This window comes from Stomoxys calcitrans, chromosome 3, assembly GCF_963082655.1.
Source record: "Stomoxys calcitrans chromosome 3, idStoCalc2.1, whole genome shotgun sequence".
Taxonomy (NCBI): domain Eukaryota; kingdom Metazoa; phylum Arthropoda; class Insecta; order Diptera; family Muscidae; genus Stomoxys; species Stomoxys calcitrans.
This window is the reverse complement of record NC_081554.1, coordinates 126,304,118-126,320,081: the sequence shown is the minus strand read 5'-3', so window position 1 is coordinate 126,320,081 and position 15,964 is coordinate 126,304,118. Positions and strand designations below refer to the sequence as shown.

The window sequence follows — 15,964 nt, the reverse complement described above, 5'->3', positions numbered from 1 at the left end:
TCCAAACTGTTCATATTTACCGGCCATGGCAATATGTGGCTCAAATTAATCCATTAATCAAATCAATCCATATTTGAGTCGAAATGTCTGAGGTGCCATCCCTCCCCTAATGAGATCATTATCCTAGGAAGAACATTACCACCAGGAACCGAGAAGGGGCACACTTCTCACACATCAACGAAAGCTTTCCGATTCAAGTTTAAACTCAATGATAAGGGACCTTTTTTATAGCCGAGTCCGAACGGCGTCCCGCAGTGCATCAGCTCTTTGGGGAAAAATTTTTAAATGACCATGCATGGCATTGTACCTCGCAAATGTCACCAACATTAAGAGGGGATAAACACCACTTTGTCCGATGTTCTCGCCAGGGTTCGAACACGTTCAGCGTCATAGGCTTCAATGGCACGAATTCGATATCCCCATTCAGGGCAGAGTGTCCCCACCCTAAATTTTTTTTCTCTTAGAAAATAAAAAAAAATAAAAAAAAAAGTTTAAAGCAATATTTTATATGTTTTATCCGCAATTTAATCCAATAAAATAAAAAGATTTTTATTAATGCAAAAAATATCAATTATTATTAAGCTGATTAAGTGGAACAAAAAATTTCCCTTTATCAATTATAGAATTTTTAACTAAAAAATAAAAAAATTTATTTTATCTTACATATAGACTGATCTCCCGATTTATAGTTTTGATCCCATATAACATATAAGACGTATTTTTCATCCGATTTCGCTGAAATTTTGAGAGTTTTGTTAGACCTCTCCAAGGATCGTACCATATTTGGATAAAACTTTCATATAGAGCGATGTCCCGATTTAAGGTATTGAATCTATAAAATACGCATTTTCATCCAATTTGGCTGAAAATTTGAATATTTGAGTTGTATTAAACCCCTCAACATCCTTGCCGAAGATTGTACAGGTCGTTCCTCTTGGATATTTCAAAATTTTACATCCTTGCGGTGATTAAATTTCACGCTCAATGAGAGAGCCACTGGGCCCACTAGTTTTACAAAATTTTACATACGGATTCGATAACATTTCAAAACTGACGATATAAAGTTTCGTACACCCAGAGAAAAGTTTATATCAATAGTAAACCATAGATAGTAAAGCAACACCGTATGGTACAAATACAATACCCTATGAAACATAAAATTATTGGTGCCGTCTGGTACTAGCCTTATTACCGAACTGGTATTGGTTTTAGCAACAAACTGTTATTGATTATTTTACCCCCTAATAAACCAAAACAAAACATTGGAAATAATTTTAATCTAATTTTACTTTGATTATTAATGTTAATAATTACAAAAAGTAATGTTACACCGTGACCAACCTCAATTGTTTGTATTCAGCAATTGATTCCATATCCATCGATTCTCAGAAGGGCCGTGCGTTGGTATGTTGTATTTGAATCGTATTAATTGCGAAAACGCATCTATGATACAATTACCACTCGCTCGACAATCCTGCTTATTAGCTGTACTTATTCCGATGCATTTATTTTTGTGTAATGACAGACATTGGAAAAAGTACAGCTAATAAGCAGGGTAATCGAGCTTGGTTAATGTGGTAATTGTATCATAGATGCGTTTTCGTAATTAATACGATTCAAATACAACATACCAACGCAAGATTATAGCCTGCGCCTTCTTTAAATTCATAAACTTTCGTTCAGGAAAGAAATCGAAATCTAAAATAATTTTGATAAGATTCGCAACACATATTGGGAAGTTGATCAAAGCATTCCAAGCAACATTGTGTAAAAATCTAACTAAAACTGCGGTTATCACAGCACAGTGTTCGTTACTGAGCCAAAAAAAACCCAACATTTTGTAACAATCGGATCTACAAATTCGAAATGTGTCTTGAACACTGACAGGCGGACGGACGGCATATTGTATATGGCAAAATGTAATCAGGAAGTGTTTCCAATTTATTCGATGTATTTACTTAACAATCGGTGCAGCTCTTGTTAGCATTGCAAACAAAAGCACAATCTTCCAATACTCTGTATCATAGTGGTGGAGTACAGTATAAAGAGATGCTTTGGCTTACAATCTGAAGATAACTTCTGAAGAAATCTCTTGACTAATAAGCTGTTGGGATATCAAGGAATACTCATAAAAAGATTGTTGACAAATCATCCTATTTATATAAGCATTGGCATTTGTATTAGTTTATTTGAAATAAATAGCATAAAAATATAGAATTCTTGGACTTGTGGTTTGTTGATGCAAGCTAAAAGTGCCATTACTTACGTACTTGAACTCAGTGTTTGTGAATCAGTCTTGACGTATATACTCACATTTCAATAGCAATCTGATCGAGCTTCTGATAATACGTTTTAATTAAAAATTGTGCTGGTGATGATGAGGTTTGATTTTATTATTTTCTTCCTGTTCGCCCTAAACAAGGTGGAATCTGCAGGTAAGATATGCAAATTTTCTAAAAGTTGAAAACTTTTTGTGTTAAATGATACGTTCATTGGGTGTAATAGAAAGGCATAGATATAATCGAACTACACAAACGATGGTTAAAATTGTAATGGCCTTATTCACAAAACTTATGAAGCCCTAAACAAGGTTTATTTGACAGTTCTATAAAGGAAATCTGTCAAATAAACCTATTTCAAGTATACATTAAGTTTTGTGAATGCCGTACAAATTTCATTGCACTGCACTATAAAGTACTAAAATAAAACACAGCCATGATTGAGCTTAATAACATTCGGCCTAGCATACCTTGATAATTTTAGCTCTACAACTTTTGATTTTTTGATCTAAGCGGTATAAAATGATCTAGAAATTTGTAGAGAAGGATATGGGCTTACAGTCACTTGCCGATGTAATCTAAAAATAAAACATTTACTAAACTCCGCCATCGTGTACCATTCTCCAAATATAAAAAAAAATTATGAAATTATTAAAATGTTGTCCTGCGTTTTTAAAGTGTTTGTACCGGAAGTCGGGTACAGGAAGGTATATGAAGCCGGGCACTGGAATGTATACCGGAGGCTTTAACCCGAAAGTCTGGTCAGTACACTATTAACTAAAGTAAACAAACCAAATTCATAAAAGTTTCAAGTGTCGTCGTTCGGCACGCTACTTGTTCGTTCTTTTTCTTGTTTGCTCTAGGTTTGTTTCAATCAATCTCTCTACTATTACACTTTAAAAACAAGTGCATCTTCAAGCTTACCGACATCATTTTCTTAAAGATGAAATAACGTAACAAGCATTACTGAACAGTAATAAGTTTCTCAATTAAATTTAGATAAAACAAGTAAAAGCGTTCTAAGTTCGGCCGGGCCGAATCTTATATACCCTATACCATGGAGCGCATTTGTCGAGTTCTTTTCCCGACATCTCTTCTTAGGCAAAAAATGATATAAGAAAAGATTTGCTTTGCTATTAGAGCGATATCAAGATATGATCCGGTTTAGACCACAATTACAATAAATTATGTATTGGAGACCTGTGTAAAATGTCAGCCAATTCGAATAAGAATTGCCCCTTTTGGGGGCTCAAGAAGTAAAATAGAGAGATCGATTTATATGGGAGCTGTATCGGGCAATCGACCGATTCAGACCATAATAAACACGTATGTGATGGTCATGAGAGGATCCGTTGTACAAAATTTCAGGCAAATCGGATAATAATTGCGACCTCCAGAGGCTCAAGAGGTCAAGATCCCAGATCGGTTTATATGGCAGCTATATCAGGTTATGAACAGAATTGAGCACAGTTGTTGGATATCATAACAAAACACGTCGTGCGAAATTTCATTTCAATCGGGTAAGAATTGCGCTCTCTAGAGGCTCAAGAAGTCAAGACCCAAGATCGGTTTATATGACAGCTATACCAGGTTATGAACCGATTTGAACCATACTTAGCACAGTTATTAGAAGTGATACTAAAACACTATGTGCAAAATTTCAGTCAAATCGGATGAGAATTGCGCCCTATAGAGGCTCAAGAAGTCAAGACCCAAGATCGGTTTATATGGCAGCTATATCAAAACATGGACCAATATGTCCCATTTGCAATACCGACCTACACTAATAAAAAGTATTTGTGCAAAATTTCAAGCGGTTAGCTTGACTCCTTCGGAAGTTAGCGTGTTTTCGACAGACAGACGGACGGACGGGCGGACAGACTGACGGACATGACTAGATCGACATAAAATGTCACGACGATCAAGAATATATATACTTTATGGGGTCTCAGACGAATATTTCGAGTAGTTACAAACAGAATGACGAAATTAGTATACCCCCATCTTATGGTGGAGGGTATAAAAATGTGTAGAAAACACTTTTGAAGATTTTTATTAAAAGGACTACATATTTTTTTAACCGAACCTGGTATTACAAATTTGACTCTTGTGTCTCTTTCATTTGGCGTGAGCGTGAGCGCATGACCGTAGAAAGGCATACGCTCAAAAGATTTATTTCATTGAGTAACGGTCTTTCAGCCAGCAGTCAGTATTGGAACGAAGCGTAAATTATTTGATAATATTTTGCGCTAAAAATATCCATTCTAAAGTAGGTACTTATGAGTTAAAAATGTTTATTAACTCAAATAATTGTAACGTGTGTTTAATAAAGGCAAATAGAACAAGTAAAAGCGTGCTAAGTTCGGCCGGGCCGAATCTTATATACCCTCCACCATGGATCGCATTTGTCGAGTTCTTTTCCCGGCATCTCTTCTTAGGCAAAACAGGATATAAGAAAAGATTTGCTCTGCTATTAGAACGATATCAAGATATGGTCCGGTTTGGACCACAATTAAATTATATGTTGGAGACCTGTGTAAAATGTCAGCCAATTCGAATAAGAAATGCGCACTTTGGGGGCTCAAGAAGTAAAATAGAGAGATCGATTTATATGGGAGCTGTATCGGGCTATAGACCGATTCAGACCATAATAAATACGTATGTTGATGGTCATGAGAGAATCCGTCGTACATAATTTCAGGCAAATCGGATAATAATTGCGACCTCTACAGGCTCAAGAAGTCAAGATCCCAGATCGGTTTATATGACAGCTATATCAGGTTATGAACCGATTTGAACCATACTTGGCACAGTTGTTGGATATTATAACAAAACACGTCGTGTCAAAATTCATTCAAATCGGATAAGAATTGCGCGCTCTAGAGGCTCAAGAAGTCAAGACCCATGATCGGTTTATATGGCAGCTATATCAGGTTATGGACCGATTTGAACCATACTTGGCACAGTTGTTGGATATCATAACAAAACACGTCGTGCAAAATTTCATTCCAATCGGAAAAGAATTGCACACTCTAGAGGCTCAAGAAGTCAAGACCCAAGATCGGTTTATATGGCAGCTATATCAGGTTATGGACCGATTTACATAACGAAACACGTCGTGCCAATATTCATTCAAATCGGATAAGACTTGCGCCCTCTAGAGGCTCAAGAAGTCAAGACCCAAGATCGGTTTATATGACAACTATATCAAAACATGGACCGATATGGCCCATTTACAATACCAACCGACCTACACTAATAAGAAGTATTTGTGCAAAATTTCAAGCGGCTAGCTTTACTCCTTCGGAAGTTAGCGTGCTTTCGACAGACAGACGGACGGACATAGCTAGATCGACATAAAATGTCACGACGATCAAGAATATATATACTTTATGGGGTCTCAGACGAATATTTCGAGTAGTTACAAACAGAATGACGAAATTAGTATACCCCCATCTTATGGTGGAGGGTATAAAAATAGGATGGCAGAGCTCTGTTGAGATGCTTCTCCGTTAACGACTAAAATAAAACTCCCATGCTGTTGCTCATATTCATCAGATTTGACAGTTTTCCAGAGTTGCCGTCATTTGTAATTCATAAGGATAGCCGTCATAAAAAAACGGATGACAACTCGGCCAACCTGAAGATAACTCGTCCTCGAGTTACAAGGGCTCTTCGGAATGGTCCTCATGATAGCCATTTCCTTGCTACACTTCGTCAACCTCAGGTAATAAGGTACACCATGGCTTCATTCGGTCACTGCTGGCCATAGTGCTGAATCTACGTTAATTTCGCGGTGCTCTCGCGATTTCTGTAATTGAATGTCTTACTTTGCATCAAGTTTCCTTATCATCGGCAACTACAGACAAAAGTTTGTTACCACTGATGTCTGGTGGTTGAAGATCGAAAATAAGATCAATAGGCGAATAGTTAGTCGTAGCATTGACCGACGTTTTGGTCTTCCATTGGACAGGTCTGAGCTCGTTGTCCCAGTCCCTGGAATTCGCTGAAGTCCCAAGGAAAGACAAAATAGTTTGGTTCCCCATTCGGCCAACCCATTCGCTCGGGGTGTCCGTACTGGATCCTTGATGTGTTGAAAATCATTCTCTTTACAATAATCGGCAAAGATCGACGATATGACAGCTGTTCTTCGATCAGTCACTTTTCGTCTTGGCAAACCAAAGTTTAGTGTCACCTGGTTAAGCGCGTCCAGCACCGGCTTCGTCTTCGTTGATCGAATAGGAATAGTCGCAGAGCACCGAGTCAGTGCATCAACAATCCCTTTTGATGGAAGGACGCAAGCGGTCCATATGATTCATTTCAAACGGCACCCGTGTGATATTCATCCCATAGTTGAACAATTCTCCATCGCAAACCATTTGGAATGACCAACAGATCATTCTCCTCACTGGTTCTTCTTCTTTTGTACAGTCTGAGTGATTTAATCAGAAACTGGTATTTCCTCTCCTAATCACTGCACATACGACTAAAATATGCAATTGGTCTTCTCGACCCGTTATCTTCAATGAGAATTTCGGCACGTCCTATGCTACACGCATCTGTGTGCAGTTCTTGGTTCTTTTTTGCTTTATCGCTCCAGTCAGAGTTCTAAATGCATGTTCGCATTCGTCTGACAAAACGAATGTAACGTCAATCTGGTCATTGGAGCAGCAATGTGGGCATAATTCTCGAAAAATTTTAAAAACATGTCGATATCCGCAGAGTTTACTCCTCTCGTCGGACGATTATGGGACGCAACAATAACTTCGTCGACAAAGCTATCAATTGTACCCCTTATCGGCTCAATTAGCTTCTTCATCATCTTCTGGAAGGTACACGGCGCTTTATTAAGCACGAAAGGCACTCGATGAACGATGTGTACCGCTTTGACCATTCATCTAGCTGAAAGCTACCGGGCGCGTTCACAGGTTGCGAATGGTGGAAAGCTCCGTTTTTATGCGGAGTAGCTGCAAATGCGGCCGCGGACAGTCAGCGATTTTCCAGAGGAGAGTCTCAGTGAGGAGTGAGGTGGCACTGGCTCTTAACTAAATACTGAGTGCCAATGATACTCGAGATGACAAGGCGAGTTATTGGCGCCTTCAAATAACCAATGGCCAACATCAGCGTCTGTTCCCAGGTTAGGGGCGGCTGGCGGCGAGCGTCGGATCTTGGAGCAAGCGGCTCGCCACAACGAGGGATACATGCAATCCCACAAACCCATGCGGTTGGGGCGCTGGGCCAGTAACCCGCCCCCGGAAAACATATAACTACTATGAAAAACAAAGGAAAGTAAAAACGGACCCCCCAACGTTGATGACACACGCAAACGAAAAAAGGATCATGATTTGCGGATCTGCACCTGGAATGTACGCACTCTTTATAGAAAAGGTGCAGTATACGCGCTGGCGGATGTATTAGAGAAGTACAAGGCAGACATAACCGACTTACAGGAAGTGCGATGGACTGGGAATGGCGTCACTACAACACCAAACGGTGACGAACTATACTATAGCTGCCATAACACGAGGCATGAATTTGGCTGCGGATTTGTGGTTAGTCGAAGACTGAAACACCTTGTCTCCAGCTTTACTCCGGTGGATGAGAGGCTAGCCACAATCCGCATAAAAGCCAAATTCTTCAACATCAGTCTTATTTGTGCCCATGCCCCTACGGAAGACAAAGACGAGCAGACCAAGGATATTTTCTATGAGCGCCCAGAGAGAGAATATGACCGCTGCCCCGCCATGATATTAAAATCGTTCTGGGAGATTTTAATGCGAAAATAGGGAAGGAAGAAATTTTTGGTCCAATAGTCGGAAAGTTTAGCCTCCACGAGATAACGTCCAGTAATGGGTTGAGGCTGATAGATTTCGCCGCAGCAAAAAACATGGTAGTTAGTAGCACCAGATTTCAACATAAAAATATCCACATAGCCACATGGCTGTCACCCGATCAAAACACGAGAAACCAAATTGATCACGTTGTGATAGATGAAAGGCATTCATCCAGCGTGTTAGATGTACAATCGATCCGTGGAGCGAATATAGATTCGGATCATTACTCATTACTCCACTCGACTGACCCAACTGCTTGATGAAAGCACTCCTTGTTCCGATGATATAATGGCGCAGTGGCAAACTATTGCCCACTCCATGGAAAATGCCGCGAAATCCGTACTTGGGTACCGAAAGCCTCCTCCAAAAAACCCATGGTACGACCAAGAATGTCGAGATGCTATTGAAGCCAAGAATGCGGCATATAGAGCAACCCTGCAATCAGTAGCAACGCGCCAGATGAAGGAGAGGTATCGGGAGAAAAGGAGAGAGGAGAAACGTCTATTCCGCAGAAAGAAAAAGGAAATGGAAAGACGTGAGTGCGAGCGTATTGACATGTACAGGAGTCAGAATGAAGTCCGGAAATTCTACCAAAGAATTAAACACCAAACCGATGGCTTTGGTGCAGGCACATCCTCCTGCAGAGACAAAGAAGGAAATCTGGTAACTGACACAGACAACATGCTAAGGATATGGAAAGAACATTTTACCCAACTGCTAGTGTCCGATATTGGCGGCGAAGAGGATACCGCAGAACCAATCCCTGATGATGGTATAGAATGCATCAGATTATCTGCGCAATCTGGCTAGAAGAACGCATACCCGATGATTGAAACCTCAGCATACTATGTCCCGTACACAAGAAAGGAGACAAGACGGAATGTGCCAACTACAGAGGAATAAATCTCCTCCCCATCGCATACAAGATACTCTCGAGCGTACTGTGTGAAAGATTAAAACCTAAAGTTAATGAGATAATTGGGCCCTATCAATGCGGTTTTAGACCTGGTAAATCCACCCTAGACCAGATATTGACACTGCGCCAAATCCTGGAAAAGACCCGAGAAGGACAAATCAACACCTACCATCTCTTTGTTGACTACAAAGCCGCCTTCGATACTCCTTTACGTTCAAAGGTATTTCAAGCCATGTCTGAGTTTGGTATCCCAGCAAAATTAATAAGACTCTGCAGGATGACACTTGCTGATACGCGTTCCTCAGTAAGAATAGGAAAGAATCTCTCCGAACTATTTAATACCAAACGAGGTTACAGACAAGGAGACAGCCTATCGTGTAATCTCTTTAATATCCTGCTGGAGAAGATTATACGAGATGCAGAAGTGAATAGATATGGCACACTATTCACAAGAATGCACATGCTACTTGCCTATGCCGACGATATCGATATCATAGGTCGGTCACCGGAAGTAGTAACTGCAGCCTTTGAAAGAATCGAAAGAGAGTCAATGAAAATGGGTCTGGCAGTAAATGGAGATAAGACGAAATGGATGGTTTCAACTCCCAGATACCTTGCACAACGGAGCAGATAAAGAAAATGGAGAAAGTTGGGAACCACAACTTTGAGATAGTCAGTAACTTTATCTACCTCGGCACCGCCGTAACCGAAACGAATGACACCAGTTTTGAGATAAAGCGAAGAATAATACTGGCAAACAGATGCTACTTTGGACTAAGTAATCAGTTTAGAAACAAGACCATCTCTCGACAGACGAAGACTACACTTTACAAGACACTGATACTACCCGTGCTGTTATATGGTTCTGAAGCATGGGTACTTGTGAAAGCAGATGAGGCAGTGCTTGGAGTATTTGAGAGAAAGATTCTTCGTAAAATATATCGACCAGTTTGCGTTAACGGAGAATATAGGCGACGTATGAACCATGAGCTGTATGACGACGATAGCATAGTTACACGCATCAAAATACAACGGCTGCGTTGGCTAGGTCATGTTGTCAGAATGGATGAAGAAGCTCCAGCAAAGAAGTGTTTTGAAGGCAAACCGGGAAGACCAAAAGCCCGATGGAAAGATCAAGTTGTGGGAGACACCTCGAAACTTGGTGTCAGAGATTTAAGAATGAGCGCAGAAGATCGAGGCGCTTGGAACGCTATTCTACGATCGGCTAGTGGAAGAAATATTCTGTCATAGCCAATTAAAGTAAATAACGATGATGACGGACGGATAGTGTCAAAATCCAAAATATCGTTCACTACTTGGTCGTTCACTTGTTGTTTTGGAGTCGGTATATCATATGGTTTTCTCACGGCCGTTTTGGGCGATGTTACCGATATCTCCATCTTTTTTGCATTACATTTTCCAAGTATGTTTAAATGGCCGAAACAATTGTAATAACTGTTCAATAAACGAAACAGTTCTTGCCTTTCATTGTCTTTCGAATGTTTACCACACCGAATATTATTATCCTTTAAAGAATACACTTGGCACAGCCCGTTTTCAATAACCACTCGGTCATTCACCATAATGTCCAATCCAATTATAACTTCACAGGTCAATGGAGTTACTTACAACACGGCACAAATTCAAAGTGCTGTTTCTCGCCTACGTATTGATTTGCGCACTTCCCGAATCGATCATTGCAATGAAATTTAAATCATTTAATTTCACGTCATTGGTTACCATTTCTGGTAACGGATCACTACAGTAACTTTTCGATTTATTGTCACTTGTGCCCTCTCTGGTTTTACGTTCAAAATTTATCTTTACCGGCACATTTTGTCGCATTTGTGAATTTTGAGCATATATCTTATTTCTCGACACTGACATTATCCCCTGTAGCGATTTAAATATATACAAACAGTTAACGAATGATATTGCGGATAGAGTTCTCCGTAAAACCTCATCATATAACCCTTTAATAATACATTTAATTGTCGTCTAGAGCACCACGATGACCGATAGCCAACATGCTATAGTAGTACTCAACCGTTGTCTCAAATCGTGGATAACACAATTCCGCCATAACACTGGTATGAGTTTTCCAATTCTTCAACCCTTTCAACAAATTGAACCGATGTGAACGTATCTGAGGGAGTTTTTGAAATTAACCAGATGTTTCTGATGTTCTGAAAGATTTTCGTAACAATTTCTAAGATCGGGTACACAATCTGTCAAAAGTTGTGATTAGTGCAACTCTGATTTAAGTGAAAAATTTTACTCAGCTGTTTGCTGTACACTACAGGGGTTAATTTGTCATGCTCATGTATATGTATATTGTTTTAGATTTTAAAATAGATTGTGCGTATTGAAAAGGATGCCCAAGTTCAATTTAATGTTGTAACATGATTCTAATTTAAATTTTTACCAATTATAAGCAGATCCAAATTGGTAATTCAAACCCTTCCAGAGTATATGTATTTGGATTTATTTCGATGTTATGATACACAGTTATATTAAAAGCCCTCCTTGTTGCGTTAATGATTTTTGTCATAGGACGTACTATGACGAAAATTTTACAACTGTCAATTTCCGAGTTTACCATCCGCCTATCACTTTTTTCCATTACTGGTCTCATACGCTTAAATATTCCCTCTAGTAGGAGAGACACAAGAATATAATTATTAATCCGGTAAACGAATAATCGTTTGCGGCTATCGAAACACTTTTGCCATTAAATAGTTGATGGTTTTACAACAGAAGAAAGGTACTTATACGGTTACCGTAGTTGCTAAAGGGTTTACAAAAACAAAGTAAGTTACATTCAATAATGCTACGTTTATGGCTAAAGTTTGATATGTTGAAACAAAACGTCACATACACCCAGAGAAAAGTTGATACCAAACGTGCTCGTTTCAGTACCATACGGTATTGATAGTAAAGCGACACCGTATGGTACAAAAACACTCCCGGATGGTATGGATGAAACATAAAACATAATTAGTACCGTTTAGTATTAGCCTAATTACCGAGCTGGTATTGGTTTTAATACCAATCTGTTATTGGTTTTAGCACCAGACCATTATTGGTTTTAGTACCAAACTGTAATTGATTATTCCACCCCCTAATAAAAAAAAAACATTCAAGATAGTTTCAATCTAATTTTATTTCGATTATTTATTTTAATAATTACAAAAAGTAAAGTTTCACCCGACCAATCTCAATTCTCCGTATTCAGCAATTTATTCCATTTTCACCGATTCCCAGAAGTGGTTTTTATTCTGATACACCAACACAGCATCGTTTTCCACACAATGGACTATCATTTTTGTAATGTGGAATGTCCTTAAAATCTTTGCAATTTCGATTTTTACCCATTTCGATTATTTGAACAGGTTTTAACGCACTCAAATTGTATTAAAACATTTTATTTATTTTTTAAAAAAATATTTTATAATTGCAACAATATTTAATCAACAAAGCTCAATAACACTTCTGGCGCGATGACAAGAATATAAATGTGACGCCGTCAGTCCTTAATATCCACCTTTGTCTGGTATTGAATGATACCAAATGGTTTTAAAAATCTTTGTCAATGACGCGAATAAAATAATACCAGGTGGTATTGGCAAAGTACCGTCGTTTTTCTATCAGTGTAGTTATAATAAAAGAAAAACTTCGTAATAAAAGCGTTTTGTTTCTCGTAAAAATGTCTCAAACGTTTTATTGTTTTGCGTGTATATACATATGTTTATTTCTCTTTCGAGACGAGCTTAATGATCGAATTTTTTTTTATGCTATGGAAAAAAATCAGAGGTTACTCGAACCACACACCAACCTCTTGGTAAAGGAGGCCATCATTATCATCATAAGAAAGACAAATGACACTACAGAACAACCATCAATCAGCTTAGGTGTGGCGGCTCATCTTTCCATTGCGTATCGAAGTTATTCCCGAATTAAATCTACGAAACCAAAACCCCGTTTACACTGCTCTTAAAATCAGGATTTAACGACTCGATCATCTGTTTTCCCTTTATAAAATTAGCTGACGAGAGGCTTAAATCCAGATTTAATGAGCAGAGTAAACGGGGTTTAAGCTCTAAGTTCAACGGTTATCACACTAGCAATACTTTTCCATTACATATGTTCTGAGGTAGCGACCAGGGTCATTAGCACAACAAACAGAAATCTACCCCAACGAAACTACCTTGACTGACAAATGCCGTAAATTTAAATGTCAAAGTGGTTTTAGAAATAAACTTTGTTTTACAACTTATCTTATACAAATGTGTTTTATATTTGTACTAGCTGACCCAGGCCCCCTCTCCTGCGCCTTCTTTTAAGACTCCATCTTCTAAAAGGTATTAACTTTCTTCCTCCATCAGATTGGGCAAATCTCAGTCTCTCAAACGAATATCTGGGTTTCTTTTCCACAATAATCTTATGTAAAAATATTTATGATCTGGTATTGAGAAGATTGTTGAAACTTAGTCCAAATAGAGAATCTACATATTGTGAAACAGGCTGACTCCTTTTAAAACCATACACATAACGGACCATGCTGTTAAAAGCTACATTCAATTTTCGGAGGCTCGAAGAATCACAATTCGAAAAAAATTCACAACCATCTTTCAAACCTGGAAGTAGGAATGTTTTCGCCAGAAGAATTCGGATACTTATGGGTGTAAAAGTGTGTGTGATCCATAAAGCACGAAGCTTTGCATAAGTCTGCCCGGCTGCAATGTTAGCATGATCGGACCAGCTCAAAGAACTGTTAAAAACACGCCTAAATTCTTCGCACTAGATACAATATCAATCCTCTGACCATTAACGTAAATATCCGGTTGTGGCATGTTGAAATTCTTGTTTTTGTGAACAACCAAACATTTAGACTAACTTGGATTTAACAACAAACCATTTGCAGTCGTCCAGTCATAAACGCGATGTAGGTCCGCGTTAAGTTTACTTATGCAGTCGTCTACATTGTCCACAAAGCCGCTTTCATAAATCTGCACGTCATCAGCATTCATCATAATCTGACCGTATGCTAGTTGACGACGCAAGTCGTTCGCATACAATAAAAAAAGAACTGGACCTATAATCGAGCCTTGGGGTAACCCTTTAGGTACGAACAAGGGGTTAGATAATATATTCCTGCGTATACAGACTGCCGTCTATCGCTCAAATACGACATAATCGTTGTCGTTGATGTGAGGTTAAATAAATTCCGTAGTTTCATGCACAAATTCAGGTGATCAACCGTGTCGGAAGCTTTGGAGTGATCCAAAAGAACCGGCAAGCCAACTTTGTTCTCATCAATGTCATTTCTGATCGATTCAGTCACTTCAACCAATGCAGTAATACAACTATGATCAGAACGAAAGCCGGACTGTCTTTCGGACAACAGGGACTCTTGGTGAAGATATACCGACATCTGTCCATGAAGAATTTTCTCTAAAACCTTCGAAAGATAACACAGAATTGATATCGGCCGATAATCAATCCTCTGACCATTAACGTAAATATCCGGTTGTCGCATATTGAAATTCTTGTTTTGTGAACAACCAAATATTTGGACTTAGACTTAGACGCAATGTAGGTTCGCGTTAAGTTTACTTTTGCTGTCGTCTACATTGTCCACAAAGCCGCTTTGAAAAATCTGCACATCATCAGCATACATCATAATCTGACCGTGTGCTAGTTGACGAGGCAATTCGTTCGAATACAATAAAAAAAGAAGTGGACCTATAATCGAGGCTTGGGGAAACCCCTTGGTTACGAACTAGGGGTTAGATAATATATTCCCTGCGTATACAGACTGCCGTCTATCGCACCGATACGACATAATCAGACTCGTTGCCGTTGATGTGAAGTTAAAAAAAATTCCGTAATTTCATGCACAAATTCAGGTGATCAACCGTGTCGAAAGCTTTGCAGTGCAAATCTGTTTTCTGGCCATGAGGTGGTAACGCCATTTGCCAACCTGTCAGGTCAATACGAGGAAAAAAGAGAAAATATTTGTAAAATTTATAAATAAAATTAGCAAAACACATTCCGGCATAGCAGGCAAATAAAATTTATTAAGATTTGTGCAAGCAGTTTTATAAATAACTAGCTGACCCGGGCCCGCTCTGCTGCGCCTTCTTTTACTTTATGTGGAACAAAGTTTTCCTTTCAATATGTATTTTCGACTATTAAAGGGATTTTAGTAAAATACCATGCTACGAAAATAGTATATCGCTTGACTAACAGTTTAACAATATAATGGCCTTTATCTGAATTCCATATGACCATTGTTGGTCTACGAATTTAAGTTTGGATGTAAGATGTACTCCATTCTTAAAATACTTTATTTCAGCCCGATATTCTCAAGATATCTGAATTAGGGGTGTTTTCGGGGGTGAGGTGGTCCCCCAGACACTTGGCCATGAAAAAATATCAGCATCGTGCTCTCTCTCAATGCCATTTATTTAAACCCCATGTTGCCATTAGTTTTGAGGGGAGTTCACAAGATGAGGCGTCCCCCAAACACATGGCCCCAAAAATTGGTTATCAAATTTGTTTTTTAATCTCAAGTACCTTTCACATATTGGCATGATCGAAAAATGGGGGGGTGTTTTGGGCAAGGGTGATGCCCTAAATACATGGTCCTACATTTGGATATCAAATTCGTATTCTACTCCCAAATACCTTTAGTTGAGCCCCATATTGCGATTGTCAGTAAAAAATTGCTGTTTGTGGGGTATTTTGGGAAAGGGGTAGACCCCCAGAAAATTGGTGCCGAAGGTGGGTATCAATTCATGCTCTACCCCCCAATACTTTTCATTTAAGCTCCACATTGACATGGTCGGTAAATATGCCCGATTTAGGGATGTTTTGGGGATTGGGGTGGTCCCCCAAACACAAAGCCAGGAAAATATAACAGCAACGTACTC

General features: G+C 39.0%; 1 protein-coding gene across 1 annotated transcript in view; it reads left to right on the top strand.

The window, feature by feature from the left end:
- Window positions 1–2,270: 2,270 nt before the first annotated feature.
- The window catches only part of LOC106089375 (uncharacterized), a 37,165-nt gene continuing 23,471 nt past the window's right edge, over window positions 2,271–15,964 (top strand). The window contains exon 1 of the mRNA XM_013255210.2: window positions 2,271–2,435. Coding sequence (XP_013110664.2) covers window positions 2,375–2,435 — 61 coding nt within the window. The 5' untranslated portion in view covers window positions 2,271–2,374. The remainder of the gene's footprint in view (window positions 2,436–15,964) is intronic.